Source organism: Aythya marila, assembly GCF_965140915.1.
Source record: "Aythya marila genome assembly, chromosome: 2".
NCBI lineage: Eukaryota > Metazoa > Chordata > Aves > Anseriformes > Anatidae > Aythya > Aythya marila.
The window spans coordinates 48,284,336-48,303,420 of NC_139043.1; the positions used below are offsets into that span (position 1 = coordinate 48,284,336).

Genomic DNA, 19,085 nt, shown 5'->3' on the forward strand with positions numbered 1-19,085 from the left:
CCCAAAGGACTTAGTGTCCAAACACCAGAAACTCTGTAGAAGTAAGTTTCCACAAGCTTGTAACTTGAGTATGCTTTCAGAGGAAGTCTCTTGACAACAAGCCAACTCTCCTATAGAATAGCAAGCTTCTCCACTACATGGAACACAATTTAGCATCCCATTAAGAGATGTATTCTAAAAAATCTATAAGCATTTTTAGATGTCATTATTTTGAATATATATTTATATACACTCATTCTTATGTCCTTTTTAACAATTCTAGTTTTATCCAATTTACCTACACTTAAGACATGTATATGCACTCAAGAAAAAAAAACACCTGTAAACATTCAGACAAGTCATAGAAAACCCTCCTTGCATGAACTTCTACTTTTCACCTAGTTAGACCAGAAAGCATATTGACCACAAAAAGCACTTTACTGCCCAAGTGCAGACCACTTTTTCCAAGTTTAAAAAATCACAATATTAGTGATTAAAGCAATGGTTCCCAATGGTATCCTGCAAATGACTTGCACTTGCAGGATAACAACTGGATAAGAACCCTACTACTGGGATAAGCTTCTGCAGAGTATACACCTCTGAGTGTGGACCACAGTATGAACCACTAAGCAGAAAGATAAAAATCCAATTCTATCTCCATTTCTTTTCAGTGTAAAAGCAAGAATATTTGTACTACGAACTTCTTGTTCAGCATTCAGTGGAATACCTATGTCTTATTTATTGCAAAAAAACAAAACTGTGGTAACAGATATTTTCCAATTACATAGATACTTACAATAATTTTAACAGTCATATCTAAAAGGGATATAGATACACACGGAGGATATTTTTAAAGCAAACAGATAAAATGCTTACCCCCAAAGCTGGCAATCTTTGTGTGCAACTGACAGCAACCTTCAGTTTCCAGTCTGTTTCTCCATCAAGCTGGTCAGTTCGAATGAAACATGAACCTTGAAGTTAGAAAGATGTGAAACTATTTTTTAGTTATCCAAAATTCAGTTTGAGTTAAAAATTTGGAAGAATGAAAGCAAAGCAATTTAAAAATAGTTTAAAATAATTGCTGTGCATATAAATCAATTCATGCTTTAGAATCTGTATGCTGATTAAATGCTTTCTGCCAGGAAAATAGAACGTTTTTCCTGATAAAATTAACAATGTTCTTGTTTATGAACATGAGAAGAAAATCGTCTTTTACAGGTTTCTTAATGGTTTCTAAACAGGTTTTTGAATATTATCAGCAACAAATAGAACTTCACTGGTGGAAATTGGAAAAGGTTTAATCTTTTTCCTTTTAGGATTTTGTTACTTGTGCAATTCCAAGACAATAGAGTAGGAAAACAACATCTGCAATTGTCTCATTGCTGCTATGACATATAACAAACTTCCATTACTTATATTCTCCTAGATTCACTGAAACTTCTCCCTCTCTTTACATCCTTAATGTGGATACCATTCAAAAACAGTTAGGGCACTAATTTATTCTACTTAAAGGAAGTAGTTTTTAATCACCTGTAATTGTCAAGGATCCAAAACTAAAGAAACCTGTCAACACATGAACAGTAACTAAAATATGATGGATGCATAAGATACAGACTGATACATAGTAAAGAGAATCAGTATGCTTTACAGACAGAAGACTAGTTGTCTTCTAGAAGACCAGAAGAAAGAAAAAAATTAAGCGCAGTGCAACAAGACCTCTCCATCACTATGTAACATCCCATATAATTAGTTAGATGGTATCACCATTTATGGACTACTACACAGGTTACTAATGTAAGACTCAAAAAAGCCTGCCACATGAACACAGCAAACCTATTTAAAAAAATTACAGACTTCCAATTGTTTTGAAGCCTTTTTAAAGGAAAAATAAAATAGCAATACTCCTCACAGTCGCTACACTAGAGAATGCTTAAACATTTATCAACTAATAATTACAGCTTCTAGTAGAAGCTCAAGAAGTATTTGGACAGTTCTCTCAGACATATCATTTGATTTTGCGATGGTCCTTTGTGAAGCCAGGAGTTGGACTTGATGATCCTTGTGGGTCTCTTCCAACTTGGGATATCCTATTACATTAAGGCTTAAAAAAATTATACACAAATTCATACTGTATACTATGGTTGTGAAACAAAGAGATTTTTCTAGGTATTTGTTATTTTTAAACAATGTGTATAGACATAAATGTGTATATACAAGTTATTCTTTATTTTAACCAATCCAATAAAAACTAACAAAGTAGTCTCATCACTAACAGTGATATGGTAGCAATTAAGCTAAAGGAAACACTGGCAAAGAAGTTTATCCAGGTTTGAGTCTTCTCACAGAGACAGTGAGCTGATGCCTGTAAATCAGTGAATCTAATATGCAACGCATCAGAATATCTAATAGGCTATGTATCAGAAAGGGTGAGTGAACTATGCAACTATGAGTGAACATGAGAGAGATTCTTTTACAGGACATGGGGACGCCGATGCAAGTAAAATCTAATGGAATCCAATGTTTTATTCACCAGTGCCTATAAATTAAGAAGTTCAATGAGATAACAGTCTGAAAAGACATGTTGGAGCAGGAAGCCATCTAAAATTATATCTGACTGGAAGGAAGCTTTTTTACACAACAGTCTTTTGAAAGAAGCTTACAAGTCTTCATGTGACAGCTGTATTTATATTAAGCACACAGTAAGTAAATAAATCTTTTAATACAAAAGACTCTTAGAGCACATACTTTAACATAACCAAGGCACTAAGATAGAAGCTGCAGAGCTGTACCTAAAATAAATTCTTGAAAAGCTGATTTAAAATTCAACTAGATTCTTTATGGATTTTTTTCTATAATAAAATACGGTAAAGCACTGAAGAATCCAATGACATACAATGCATTACAAGTAAAGGTGAAATATCTAGCAACACCTAGAAACACCAGTTTCACTGCACATTCTATCCATGGCATAGATCAGTTTACTTTCCATCATACTTTTCCTGTTCAAGACATTTCATGGTTCTCTTTACCCTTCCTGTCAATGGTTGCTTTCTTCCATCAATTTCATTTAGAATTATACTATAGATCAATGCAGTTCAAGACCAGTGTGGCCCCTGTGAATGGTTGACTGCACATACATCCATTTAATAGAGCTCACACTATGACATGTATTGGCCAACCACATTTCCTCTCCACTTCAGCAGTTAATTTCATCAATAACTTATCTCATAGCCTGTTTCCCTTTTAACCAGAAAAGGGGGCTGCTTTCTGCCAAGTCAGCTTTCAATAATGATCACAACAGCAAAACCGAAACAATACAATCCTCTTCTCCACTTCAAATACTTCATCATAGCTAAATAAGTCATTTTAATTATATAATGAGATATTAAACTTGGCTTAACTAAGATATAAACACAGGAGACTAAACATATGACTAGAAACAACATATAAAAACAATTTCTAACTCTCACCAAGTTCCTGAACCTCTAAAGAACCAAGTATTTCTCACTTTATACTTCACCTTTCAACATATTCAAGTCAGCAGTACCTAAGACTTCTAAAATCAAACTCTTCTGGAAAAATAGCTGTCTTAACAACACCATTCGAAAATGCTTGACAGTGTACCTTTCCCCAACCCCCAAAATCACAAATTATTTTTTAAGTGTTTGGTTTATGTAGACTTTGACAATGTTTTGCACCAGTGTTAAGTCACTTGCATTTCTAACATGAATATGACTTACATGGAAAAAACAACTATACAAACACCAGAAATTGTGCTATTCTCTGTGTATTCAAGGATAATTTTTGAACCAGACAATTTCCAGTGTACAAATCATAGAAGTTTATGATATTATTGTGCATTTTTTTAAAGTTATGTGCTGCTTAAAGGGAAAGTCATGGATTTAAATGTTTAGCAATCAAGCATAGCTGACAACAGAAAAATTAAATTCCACACTGAACATAAGAAATTTCCAAGGACAGAAATACTTTTCATAAAGCCATATATATAGGAGAATCAGGAAATTAAAGTACTTTTAAAAGTGGGGGCACACAGATGCTCATTTCCCATAAACAGACAATCACACAAGATTAGCAGCCAAATTTGAACATAATGTGTTTATTTTTGTCTTTATAGAGAAAATTTTTGAGTGAAATGAATCAGAACTTAAAGTTTCATCTAAAGAAATTACACCCGGTTTGAAGAGCTAATCATTTATCTGAAGTAGTACAAACTTCATGTGAATACACTTGAATTACTATACTACTACCTAGTATTCATTTAGCATAATCAGCTGAAGACAGGCACAAATCAGTCTAGAGCATCTCCGTGCATGGTAAGCCCAAGTACAACTAGACTGTTTTTCTAAAACCATTTCAGCTGAAATCAGTGAAACTTGCATGCTTAGGTAAGTCCTAGGACTACAGTTCTCGTTCGGGTGTTCTAGCAAAAGTTCAGCTATTTATTGGAGGTCTGTCCTTACCCTAAGACCGTCCTGGAATAAAAGTACCTGCAGCACAAAGGACGAAAACATTTTAAGAACCTTAATTTAAGAATGTGTATTGGATTTACATGGCAAGGTTTGGATAGTGGGGGGTTGTAGGGGTAGTGGCCTCTGCAAGAAGAATCCAGAAGCTGTCCCATGTCAGAAAAGGGCCAGTTTCAGCTGGCTCCAAAGGGACCCACTGCTGGTCAGAGCCAAGGCATGAGCAACACTGTAAAAAAAGCTACTGCACAACAACAGCTGGGAGAGAGAGGAGAAGCAGCCCTGCAGCTCCCAAGGTCAGAGCTGCAGGAGGGCAGGAGGTGCTCCAGGCACGCAGAAGCAGTTCCCTTTAAGAATTACCCAAGAATTTCATTTTTTCTGCTGCTCCGCAAAGGGCAAAACTTTTCCAGTATAAGAAAATGGGGAGAAAGAAGTTCCCTTGCGGCCTGTGGAGAGGCCCCTGGTGGAGCAGGCTGTCCCCCTGCAGCCCATGGGTCCCACATGGAGCAGATCTCCACGCTGCAGCCCATGGAGGAGCCCCCGGTGGAGCAGGTGGATGTGGCCTGGAGGAGGCTGCAGTCCATGCAGGAGCAGGCCCCGGCCCGGAGCAACAGCCCGTGAAGAGGAGCCCATGCAGGAGCAGGGAGTCTGGGGGGAGCTGCCACCCACCCATGGGGGACCCGTGCTGGAGCAGTTTGCTCCTGGGGGATGGATGGACCCCGTGGTACAGACCCCTAGGGGAACAGATTTGAAGAGCTACTACAATTCTATGAACGTTATAATCTGTGACTAAGTGAAGTCTGTGCAACCAGAAGCAAAGAACTTCAACTTTTCCCTTAAAATAATCTTATTTTAATTTATTGCATAGCTTTTGACAACACACAATACATGGGTATCTGTTTTTTTTCAGTGAATTGACTGATCAAGGACCCATTTGCACAGTTTGAGTTCATTTACAAAAACAGATTTATTTGAAGTCAACACAATATTTAAACACAACACTACTTAGATTCAAAACAAACATTAGCATTTGAAAGATTTTCTCCTAAAACTGAGAACCAAAGTTAAAAAGTAAGCATACCTTGAAACGTAGCCCCTTTTTCCCCAAAAGGGATTGTGTGCGTTAATACTGAAGAAAAACAATGTTTCTTTCAGTATCTTTTACACTATGTTGAAATAGAGAAACAAAAGCTGATCTATGAACATACTAATTTATGGCCATCATGTATCTGGCTAAGATCTGACAAACAAAGCTCAGTATAGAGTAAGTAGAAAGTGTGTTCATTCAGTGCGTTCTGGACTTAAGGTTTCATTCAGAACATACACGAGGCACATGTATAGGACTAATGTTTCTGTGAGCATCTTATACTTACATGTCCATCAATAACAGAATGACTCATTTGTGGTCTGCCTGCCTCTAGAAATCCTGAAGAAAAAGTACCCAAACAAAAATTGTGTTCAGAGAATGTTTGTCACTCTATTGTCTCAAACAAGCAAAAAAGTCTCCTACAACCTCACTCAAGAGAGGAAGAGGGAGAACGGGAAGGAAGGTTTCTTAATGACGTAAAAAATATGTATTTTAAGCTTCCTTGTATATAATACTATTATCATCAGTTAGCTGTATCTCCTATTTGTTATACTACCAAATGATTATTCATATTTAGTTTCTTACACATGGTTATATTTAATTTCCTGAAATTATCATAATATACGTAAATTTGTGCTTACCATCAAGAACTTAAAATTATATTTTTATATACACCCGTCAGAGAATTAATTACAGTTTTTAACACAGGCTTCTGAAAACAAGTTATTACCAGCAATGTTATATTTTTTCTTAACGTATTCTAGTTAATTGTAATTGGTTTGTTTTTAATTACATCATTTGAAATAGGTTTTTTTTTTTTTTTTTTTTTTTATGTATTAACTAAATTAATCACTATTTTGTTTCATTTGGAGATCTTGTTTCTGAAAAGCAAATGGATAGACTTGTTTTGCTTAAAACAACTACTTCACTAATCAGCCTGTTTGCCAAGTGGTTTGTAAAGAAATGCAGTTAAAATAAGAACTCTAGAATAATATTGACAGACAAAAAGCAACCTACTTTGCAAAAGGAGAATAATGTAAATTATTTTATAAAAAGTTGCAGTACCTGATTTTCATGGAAGGCTATATAATGAAGAAAAAATAAACCAAATGATTGGAATTACATCAAGATTTAATATTTGCTATGACTGTGGAAAGAAAGTAACAACAACCCTAGAAAAGTTGCTTTAGTTTGGTACAGAAACAAAACTGTGTCTCATTTGTAGCATCTCCTTGTATTATACTGTTCTTTCAAGATTTTTTTTTTTATTTTTTTTGGTAAAGGCTCTTTAATACCAGTGCAACACAATTTCTCATGATAGCCTAATAATGTCCTAAAATAATCAGATAGAAGCACAATATTATACCACTTATACACTGGTGTTCTTAGGGAATAATGCTGTTGAAAAATCCAAGACTGGATAATTGAATCCAAATACCTCAAATGCATGCATCAAGTCATGGAGAGTCCCTGCAATTTAAATTCTGAGAATAGCAATGAAAAATTCAGATAGGCTGGCAAAATGAAAAGACAGGTTACCTCTGCTTTGTCTACCAGTTTTGTTTCTACAAAGAGAAGTCAGGAAAGTATGATAATACTTAAAACACCTGACTTCCAGGACTGGAAAGGTTTCTTGACTAATAGAAACATAAGAAGGGATACAAGGACCTGAAAAAGAATTTCCGAGTCATGAGATGAAACAGCAGAGAGGATTCTGAGTTTAGTGGAGAGGGACAAAAAAAAAAAAAAAAAAAAAAAGCTAAGGTATAACTTATTCTGACTTGCATTAAAAAAATGACAGTGAACAACATATCAGTAAAAAAAAAAAATTAGTATTTCTGTCCTAGACTTCTTCTGCACTTGCTTGGAGCAACCTCTTACAGCAGATCTTGTCTTCTACACCTATTTATAAGCATTTTACTAGCATGATATATTTTCAAAAAAAGACTTCAATTTTTTAGATTTAACAAGTACATTCAAATCCTTTCCACATTGCCTCAGCAGGCAACACTCCCACAGTATTTGTTACAAACGTCGTTGTACACAGTAAAGAACAGTATATACGAAGTTAATCTGCAACACAGGAGTCCTGAAAACCTTACTTAAATTTCTCTTGGAGAACATTAAAGTTAAGGGCTTCTGCTTTTTTTTTTTTTTTTTTTTTTTTTTTTTTTTTTTCCTTCCCAAATATCAGCAGTATTAAGAAAGATTTGTGGGTAGGACTTAAGAGGGCTTATAGGTAGAATTCATATATCGTTTAAGCCATTTTAATGTCATACTGTGATAAAGATGCATCAGATGGAAACAACTGTAACTTACTTGTATATAGCAGACATGCAGTCATATGCCTTTTTTATTTTTAAACAAGAATAAAGATCAAGTGCCCTGGCCTTGAAAAGGTGTTATTTTATCTGTTATTTATAAATTCAGGGCAAAATTCCACATCCCCTTACATTTATAGAATTTAAAAATAAGTATAGAATGTATACACTTAAATAGTCTCAAAAAAAAACAACCAAACAAACACCAAAACCAAAACGAAGTTACATTTATATTCTCTAACGTGTAGATAATAGAAATTCAAGACAGTTATTCACAAACACAGATAATACTAAACCACCACTATAGGTCTGGTTTCTTTCCAAAAGTCAAATCTAAATAAATAAAATTATGTCTGCCTTTTCGCTGAAGATCTGTATCCAATGAATTTTTTACAAATGAGAACAACAGCTACAACTAATGCCTTTCAAGGCTCAGCAAAACTGAATTATTAAATCTGTCTGCCTATATCCTATTACAGCCTACTTATGAATACTTGATTTTATTTTGTATAATTGACAACAGTTGTCAGGAAAGGAAGGTTTTAACAGCAATCAAATTAAGATCAACTGGTCTATATGTCATAGTGAAAAGCCTGCATCAAGTGTTGATGAATTAATTGATGGGTCACTGTGAAACAGGGGATGTGGAACTGTGGTGTCATGAATGGTTATATATTGTCTAGTGATGTTACAGTCTTCCTGCTTTAAGTAAAAAACAATGAAAGAGACGGCTTACTAGAATATGAACAAGAAAAATGGACTTTGCATACATAACACCAGATCATTTATGAACAACTTAATTTTTAAGTCATTTATATTACTTAAGTGACTATGTGCATGAAAATTTTAAACTGATGACAGGATGAGTAGCAGCACCAAGATGACACGTTAGACTACAGAGTTTCATTTACCACTACAACAGAAAGCTTTCATTTATGATACCTACTACAGAGGGGAAGAAAACACTAGAACAGCTGAAACATCCTAAATATTTAAGCTATAACTCCTTCTTTTAGGATGTGATTACAAAGTGTAGGCATATTTATACAAGACCAATGAAATTAGTTTTGAAGCATTAATTTCTCTTAATACCAGTGACAGAACTGTGTGTACTTGAGATATTTGATCTGAATTAAGAAACTGATGAAGCAATTGATTAATTGGAATTTAAGCCATCAGTCACTGGATCCATCAACAGATTCATTTACATTCTAAACAATCAGCTGATGGTCTTATAGGATACTGTGTATTAATACACAGTCAATATGATACCACCAAGCTCATCACAGTTCCTTATTGACAAGCACACTTGCTTTTAATCCAAGCTTGATCCACAACATCTTTTTTTGGATTGCTGTATTGATTCAGTGTGCTTTAGTAATTTTTACTTTTATTAAAAACATTATGGAATTATCTTACATACAGCAAACAATGTCCCAAGTGGGAAAAAAAGCATCTACATTCACGTTCACATTCTCAAATTTTAATGCAACTGATTTAGATGACTAAGATATACATGTGGATACTCAAAAGCATTAATTAATTCACCCTTCCTTTTAAAAGGTTTTCATATACTACTTTGCTCCACTGTTTTTCTGATGTATACTAATAATCCCCTTTTGCAGAAACTCAGTGAACAGAAAATAAAGGTAATCTGTATTATTTGTACCTTTACCAGGAATGTGCAATTTTATATCTTGTAAAAAAAAAATTAAACAGTAATAAGTCTCAAACTCTGACATACAGAATGCTTATAAGGCTGAACAAGATCTTGCTTCACTTTCCAGATCAAAAAAAATCAAAGGAGGCCAGAATACCACTTCATAATCGTAGAAAAATCAGTACCATACTTGGCAGATATGCCAAGTATGGCTCTACTGACAGCTCTTATACAATCACAGGAATATTTTTCACTGACACCACTCCCTTTTTCTGCACTTGTTTTGTCTACTATTATATTTTTTTTTTTTTTTTTTTTGACATTTAGAACCGGAGTAACTTATATGGGGATCTATCCCTATATCCAGAGAATTGAGAATATTTTCAGTTTTGCTCATTAATTTTTAAACCAATTTTGCTAGCACCATGAACATTAGTCATGCTTAAGTACGTATGTTAGAATTATGTTTCACATATAATTATGTTTTCACACTGCAAGGAACAATCATTACATTGCTGCCTATAATAACAGAAATGAAATTAGGATATTTTAACTAGCCCTTCTTGTATTTTTGTCTTAACTTCCAGCAGAAAAATTAATCAAGTAATTTTCTGATCCCAATGCAAAGCACACATTAACACTGATGCCATAAGCCTTATAAGGTTCAATGCATATATTAAGAATACTGAATAAACTAGTTTCCTAATTTCAGAGCTTTGACTGGACAGCAGTACTCTATCAACATTCCTAACACTTAACTACTTCTAAAGACTGATAATACAAATATATATATATGTATATACATCTTAAAGGATATTTCTTTTACATTATTTAAGGTTCATTTTCTCTCCCAAGGAAAGCAGAGCTCACAAACAAAAAGATATGGAGAAAAGTGTATGGCCAAATATATAAGAATCCATTAAAAGTGCATTTAGTCTCCCAGATTTAGCAGAAGTAATCAGCTTGAAGTACACACCAGTACTAAATGAGGAGGAGCAAAAATAAAGCCTTAGTACCTCATCATACACAAACACATAAAAGTCAACGGTGATGCGGATAAAGCCATCAGATTACAACAGGCATACAAGCAAACAAACAACAACAACAAAAAACTCTTATTACGAAAGATGATAACGTGCTTTACCAAACAGGAGCCTAGAAAGAAGCAACAAACCCACCCATGAAGATTGACCACTGGACTTCCCTACAGCAAGAAGCACACAACTCCTTTTTTTTTTTCCCCAGTTCCTTTTTGCTTGACAAAAGAAAGTTTGTAAAGCTACAAGGACATCTGCAATCAAAACTGTAACTGAAACAGTTAAACATGACCTAATTTGCATTTACCCTTCATACATACCAAGAGCAATGACAGTGTGGAAACATTGGCTTTAGCACTTGTATGGAGAGCCCTACTCACCTGTGTACTACTTGGAAAGCAGGCTCTCAGGGTCTCTACCACTGAAGAGATGCTAGACTTACACATGCTTCCATCCCAACTTCAGCCAACCACACCTCAAGCCCCATATGAAAATTAGAAACTGACTACATTTCCAAGTTATGCTTTCCTTATGAATACGTTAAGATTGGTATGAGGATCATTTCTAAATGTAGTGGAACTACTAAAATTACTGCAAGGTCATTCCTCATTACACCTAATAATCTGAACTTTACAGTTTATGCAGAAATTCCTTTTTCATAATACAGATAAGGATCACCAAGATATATTTTCCATTAATTTCAAAGAATCATCAAGATAATTTTAACAGGTTGCAGAGCAGAGCTTTCAGTGAAGAAGAGAAAAATATCTAAAAGAAAGTTTCAGTATTTTTATAAATTCATAATGCATGACATGATTCTTAAACAGATACTTCATGGAAATCACACAATAAACTGTTTCTAAGCAGGGAATTCTTGAACCAAACTTGTGAAAGTTGTAAGCATTAGTGAAAACAGTACTGCATGATGATGAAACAAACTACCTTCATCACATAGTATAAGCCTCCAATATTCCAAACTAAAGGAATACATTAAAAAAAGCTTGCTAAAAAATGACAAAATTCAGATAAATGTGCAATGATTTTCCAACTAGAGTTGCAAAGGTGTTTAAAGACAGACCTTTAAGAATTACTCAAGAGCATGCATGAATTTCATTTTTTCTGCTGCTCTGCAAAGGGCAAAACTTTTCTAGTATAAGAAAATGGGGAGAAAGAAGTTCCTCTGCGGCCTGTGGAGAGGCCCCTGGTGGAGCAGGCTGTCCCCCTGCAGCCCATGGGTCCCACATGGAGCAGATCTCCACGCTGCAGCCCATGGAGGAGCCCCCAGTGGAGCAGGTGGATGTGGCCTGGAGGAGGCTGCGGCCTATGGAGAGCCCCTGCAGGAGCGGGGGTCTGGGGTGAGCTGCAGCCCGTGGAGAGGAGCCCACACAGGAGCAGGGGTCTGGGGGGAGCTGCCGCCCACCCGTGGGGGACCCGTGCTGGAGCAGTTTGCTCCTGGGGGATGGATGAACCCCATGGTACGGAGCTGTGTGGGAGCAGTGCTTGAAGAGCTGCTGCCTGTAGGCAGCCCACACTTCAGGAAGGATGGCATCCCATGGGAGGAACCCCACAGGGAGCAGGGGTAGAGAGTGACCGTGAAGAAGCAGCGGAGATGAAATGCTGGGGACTGACCGCAGCCCCCGTTCCCGTTCCCCTGTGCCACTTGGCGGGAGGAGGTGGAAGAGGGTGGATGGGAGGGGGAGGAAGGTGGTTTTAGTTTGGTTTTTAGTTTCTTACTGCTCTAGCTTGTTAGTTATAGGTAATAAATTTCTCTAATCTCCCTACACCACGTTTGTTTTGCCTCTCACAATAATTATTAAGTGACCTCCCTGTCCTTATCTCAACCCTTGAGCCTTTTCCATCGCATTTTCTCCCCTTTTCCCTTTGAGGAGGGAGAGTGAGAGCGTGATTGTATTGGAGCTCAGCTGCCCACCTGATTAAAACCACCACAACCTCAAAGATGAACAAAGTGCTACGCATAGTCTTCCTCTACTGTTCTACAAATGGACAACCTGGCATTAGAAGCCCATTTCCAACATGTTCATCTGGTCTTCACTTCATTCTCTGGTCCCTACCAAGAAGTAGGTTAAGAGGTCCATTGAATGGTAATGCACTGAAACCTCAGAAAAGTTACTGCACACACAGAGCTGCTGACAACATGCTGAGTCTGACTGGAACTTTACTACAGATCCCGAACTTAAAACATTCTTTTGTACTATTCATGTAGTGACTTTGAAAAAACAAAAACAAAAACAACCAAAAAAAACAAAAACAAAAACAAAAAACCCACACACTTTAAACAGACGCCAGTAACTTTTTTTTTCTTTTTTTTATTGTGGTCTCCCTTATTAGAAGTTACATCAGCTAACTTGCTTTCAGGTAACATTATCACACTTTCAGAAGTTAGCATACAATTTTCACATCTACCTGTGCCATTTTAAATGTGAACAAAACCATATATATTACAAAACAATAGAGCTGCTGTATTTCAGTGCAGTTCATATAGCTCACATACAATTAAAAAATGCAAGCCATGTAAACTGCAGTGAACACTCGCTTCGGATTTCAAGATATCCAGACCGCTGCTCCACCCAAGCTGCCAAATGCCCCAAAATCACTGTGTGATTTTGTGTGAGAACAGGCAGATTTACGACCAACACAATATACAAGCTCTTCGATACATACCGGAAACTTTTTTTCAACCCTTTTTAGTTATTGTATAAATTTACAGTGAAGTATTTCCTTGTTACTATTTTAATGCAAACCTAATGCAACATATGCACTGTGCAAGACATCCAAGTATGCACAGAAAATAATTAGGCAATGAAATACATTTTATCTTCTAATAACATTTTACTGTGTAATTTTTACATCAATAATACATATAGCATAATAGGATTAGCAGCTTAACGTTTCTACCTCATAAAAACCATCAGTGTTAGGTATATTCATATCTTCTAGCATTACTCAGTGGCTTAAAGTAGATACCAAACATTTCAAGCCTGCATTAAATCAAATGTAAAAAGGGGAATAGGAACTTAAGTACAGAAACACATTAAAGTAGTTTGGACAGGATGTTGGCAGATACTCAAGCCCTGAAGATAAACTTTTATCTGGCTGTATGTGCAAAACTTAACTCCAATCATTTATCATTCTTTATACCAATACATTTTTCAAAGCATTTTAATTCACAGGTAGGTAAGTTTTATAGCATATGTTTTCTAAACATAATAGAAAATGTCAGAATGTGTGATAAATGCAACACTTTTAAGCTTTATTATTCTGCAGTAGGTGGTTTTACAAGGAGATTGAAAATGACCTATGTTTGAGGCAACTACATTTGCAAAAATGAAGAGCTACGGAAGCCTCAAAATAAAAATGATTTTCCTGTTCTTTATTTTCATTTTACTCATGCCATCATTGATAAAATAGTTACAAGTAAAAAAAAAAAAAATCCTAAAATTACTTAAGTAGAAATTTCAATACAAGTTATATGGTCTTTTTCATTGAATCATAAAATCATTAAGGCTGGAAAAGACCTCCAAAATCATCTAGTCCAATTGTTCCTCTACCACCAATATCAGCCACTAGATCATGTCCCTAAGTACTACATCTACCCTTTCCTTAAACACTCCCAGATCTTGTCCTCCAGATCTTGATGTTGAGCAAATGATGGTAGTAACAGAAAAAACACCACAATCAAGTTTATATACATTACCTATATCTTTGTAACGTGGCATTTTTTCTGTACATTAAAGGCATTTCAGGAGCTAGATAATGAGCTACAACATTCATTTCACAGGGGCATAACAGCATCAATTTACAACAAGGTGTCTGGGAACTTCTGGAATTTTGAAGCCAATGTTTGCCACTGCCCTCATACGTCACCAAGGATGTAGTTGTCAGTGTACTGCCAAGGACAGCAATCAGCTAGCCTTCAGGACCAATGCCACTACTGTCTAAGGAGAAAGATGAGGATCCTCTTTACTACAATTGCTCTGCATCTTTGCAGTTGAACCCCCTGAGAGAGATACAGGAAATAGTGATACTCTTTCCCATGGTGCAGTCACCACTTAGAGGGTTATCTGAGGTCATCACATGTTTGAGAAGCTTAATTGCTAGGATGAGAGCCATTATGGCACATACAGGGGGTACAGACAGAGTCAACAGAATTGTTTTACAGGATGTCCTGCTTGTGAGATTACACTTTTATATTTGCAAAGCTTAGCAGTGCTCACTACAGACCTACGCAGTCCTTATCTGTTTGTGGACAGCAAGTCTAGCAGGGCACCCCTCCAGTAGGCTCACTAACCAGCTGAGTCAAGAAGCTGTATTCCACATACTCCAGAAACCTCCTAGACTGCTTCCTCTGGGCTGTATTGTATTTCCAGCATGTCTCAGGGAAGTCGAAGCCACCCATAAGAACAAGTGCTGGCAATTGTGCAACTTCTTGTAGAAGTTGCTTGTAGAAATTCTACAAGCTGCTTGTAGAATGCCTTGTCCATCTCTTCATCCTGGTTTCCATCCAACTTCTGACCCCACCAGGATGTTCACCTTGTTGGCCTTTCCCTGATCCTTACCCATAAGGACCCAACCTTATCACCCTGAGCTCTACAACATTGAAACACACTCTAATATAGAGAACCATGCCACTGCCCCTCTTTTGTTGTAAAATTTAGTAAATATAGCAGTGTTAAGGAGTTTTGTAAGTGAAATCCAAGAAACTCATCTCTGATATGAGGAATATATCTCCTAAAATACTCACATAGGTAAGACCAAACCAGTGTAATGCTGCTCAGAAAAATACAAGGTACTACAATCATGTAACTGACATTATCTTTACAGGAAGGTTCTTCACAATCAGAGGAATTTGTTTGCAAGAATTTGTAAATTATTTCCTATTTCCCTATTGCTTCCATTGCACAGCTATAGTAGTAGACATGCATTATTTTGGAATGTCTAGGCCTATATATTGAACTTAGAAACATACAAAACAATCTTCTGATGACTATTTGTGGATGATCATATGCTTAGAAAATTAGGTTATTTTGAAGTTACATTTCAGCAAGAAAATGTATGAAAAGATCAGATCAGACTGTATGAAGTCTAGAATCCTTGGCCTTCAGCTACCAAGTTTGTGCTATTTGGTCATTGCTCATTGGGTTTTACTCGTCATTGAGTGGTTTGGGTTTGAGGGAACCTTTAAAATTAATCTAGTCCAGACACCCTACCATTGGGAGGGACACCTTCCACTAGACCAGATTGTCCAAAGCCCCATCCAGCCTGGCCTTGAACAATTCCAGGGATGGGGCATCCACAAGTTCTTTGGGTAACCTGTTGTGGTGTCTCACCACCCTCATAGTGAAGAATTCCTTCCTTTCATCTAAATTACTTCTACCCTCTTCAGTTTAAAACCATTACCCTGTCCTATCAGTACAGGCCACTGTAAAAAGTCTCTCTCCATCTTTCTTATAAGCCCCCTTTAAGTATCAAAAGGCTGCAATAAGGTCTTCCCGGATTCCTCTCTTCGCCCCAACTGAGTTGGTGCAGCACCTTACGCTTGGCCTTATTGAACTCCATGAGTTTCATGCGGGCCCACTTCTTAAGCCTGTCAGGTCCCTGACACACTGAACAGTGAAATTTATGTGATGAATTCAGTGTTATGTTGAACCTATTTGCAGTGCAAAAGCAAGTAATGAGGTTTCTGAGAGACATGAGACCAACAAAGAGCAACCAATTATTTTCAGTAGGTGAACAGATGAACCTTGAAATACAAAAATCCTACAGTTACTGTAGTGCTATCTGTGACCAGTGAAACTGAGCAGCCAGTGGGAGTTGTTCTCCAGAGTATTTCCTCTAGCAGCACAAGCAAATAAAAACCAAACACAAAAACATTTTTTGCCAACGTCATAGTTGCTGAGTGTATAGAAGTTGATGCATTAAAATTCATCTGTGGACCATATTTTAGTAGACTTCTGCCTTTACATTTTTTCCAACTCCAATTTTGTTGGAGGAGGAATACCTCAATAACTATCTCAGTACTTCAACATTTGGGAAAACTGTTTTTTGCAGAAGCATTGGCTTTTGCTCTATATAGAATCAAGTGTCTCGCAAAAATGCTAACTGTGCAAAAAGATTTACGGGGTTCAAATACCATAGTCAGGAAAGTTGAAGTAGACCAGTAAAAAAAAATTCTATTTTACCCTATAGAAATTCAGCTTCTACCAGGAAAGACTGAAGAGAAAACCCAGCTTTCCTTTTCATAGTATCACAAAGCATTATCCATGCAACAAGAAGGACCTTGGGAAAAAGAAAAGGGCTAAACTAAAATTAATCAGTTCTTATCCTCCTGAAAAGCTACAAATGAAAAACAGTAGAATAACAATGTTATGATAAGTCTGGTCACAGCCAATTAGTTAGCAGTAGTACAGAAGACACAATTCTTCCTAGTCCTAGAGTCTATGAAGCATGTCATATACCAAGAGGCAGTCATCTACTGTTTCTTTTAGCTGCAATAGCTTTAGAAAATAACCATTCCCATGTACAATACTATTGTACTGCCAGGTCACCTTTCTCACAGGAACCTTTAATTTGTGGCCAATTTCAACCAAGTTATGGTTGAAACCAACAAACTCTTGTGATTTCACAACTGAAAGCTGAGAGCTAAGAGAGCACTAATACTACGGATACCAGGTCTTATAAATGCATGCACCAGGTTTTCAAGAATGACCAGGTTCAGTTCATGTTAGAACACCTCTGTGTGTTAATATAATTAATACCTGACCTGTATCTGAGTCTGGTCACTGAACCAAGGCACATATGTGCTTATAGAAGGCACATATAGAAGGAAGTTTGAGAACAGGTATTTGAGCTCAGAAAATAATTTATCTTTGAAAATTGTCTCTATTAGAGACATGTATAGAAACATGTAACATGCATAGAAACATATTATTCCCATAATGCTGAAGTCATCAACACCTGTTTCAGTCAGCAGTTCCTGTGGACAATCAGAAAGTTACACAATGATGTCTGGAATGCTCCATCTAGCTTTTGTAATTGCACCTGCATATATGCAAATGTAGAGAGCATACCAAGCTATTTTAAAAAAAAAGAATCTGAAAATTCTGTGTTAGGGGCCACTAGGGCTTAGCTTAATTTTAGTTAAGGAAACTCTGTTGACATAACACTGATCTTGGCTACATTTGCTTAACAGCTTTCTGCTAAGGTAGTCAGTTGTTTTTGGCATGATGCCTACTTGTACATCCAATGAAAATAACCTTTAAACCACCTTTTTGTAGCAAGATCAGCATGAACATTTACCTTTAATCTTGTGAAGAGTTGATAAACAGGACAAATCTCCCAAATTACTTATCATCTCTGCTGTATATGAGTGGAAATCATGAGATTCTGCCAAAATCTTCCACCCCACACCCCCTTTCAAATAAAGATATTCCAAGGTTTTACTCTCCTTTTTCTCCTTTTTTTTTTTTTTTTCCCTAGTTTTTTTTTCTTGAAGTTAACAAAGACCTTGTAGAAGTTTGTTATATGGGGAGCCTGACAGTAGCGAAACATTCAAGACAGAGGTTTGCCCTCCCACACCCCAAAGTAATTAATATTACTTAATAAGTATTAATAATTAATAATAATTGATAACCCAAGATTACCCAAAGTAATCTTAACTCTAAACTCAGCCATCTAGCTGTCTCCTTTCACACAGAAATATCAACTGATCAGGAAGTCAAAAATGAATAGGAAACAAACTAAAAAGCCAATCAGAGAGTAGAAGAGAGTAGAGTAGAAAGAATCCTAAAAAATCTGTATTCCTAAAAGTGCATTTGGGGAAAGAGAGGATGGGAGGAAAACAAGCACATAGCATTGCCTCATTTCTTCCATGGCACCACACATGGGTGAAAAGGAGGCTTAACTGTTTTAGGCTGAACTTCATAAACTACCAAATTATAAATCAAATTGCTTCTTTTCTGACTGAAGAAATAAGATACTGAAGTGCTGCAGACAACATTAATATGTGGTGTAAATACTGAAATGGGAAAACATGGAAGTGAGGTGGATTTTAAAATTAGTTCAAACTCTTTGCTTTACTCTTTATAGATTTATGGTAACAAATTATAGTTAAACTGTTTTATTGCATGGAAGATAAAATAAAATTACATATAGAACATAAAACCATGCAAAAACTAATGTGCTTTACAAAGTATTTAAAGTGTTGCCTATAAATTAAGCCATAAATCAGTCAAAACCACAACATCGAAGAAAAAGCAATTACAGATGTAAGTGTTCGCTCTTTAGTCAAAAAACAATTATTGCCATATGTTTGAAGTTCAGTGTTGCTTTTTTTTTCTTTTTAAGAGTACAACATGAATATAACTAGTCCACCTGTTGCATGTTTACACAAAGTGAATTTTCAGTGCTAAAAATCACATTCCATGTATAGTAGAAGTGCACATGAAATAATTTATATCAGAATTCTGGGCAGATTTCACTGAATTTGCTCTTTGTTCA

At 36.2% G+C, this 19,085-nt stretch overlaps 1 protein-coding gene across 4 annotated transcripts in view; it reads right to left on the reverse strand.

The window, feature by feature from the left end:
- ATP9B (ATPase phospholipid transporting 9B (putative)) overlaps positions 1–19,085 on the reverse strand; it is a 165,607-nt gene that overhangs the window by 93,027 nt on the left and 53,495 nt on the right. For all 4 annotated transcript variants that reach the window (XM_082753070.1, XM_082753069.1, XM_082753071.1 and 1 more), the window contains one exon: positions 856–950. In XM_082753070.1, the coding sequence (XP_082609196.1) occupies positions 856–950 (95 nt within the window). The remainder of the gene's footprint in view (positions 1–855; positions 951–19,085) is intronic.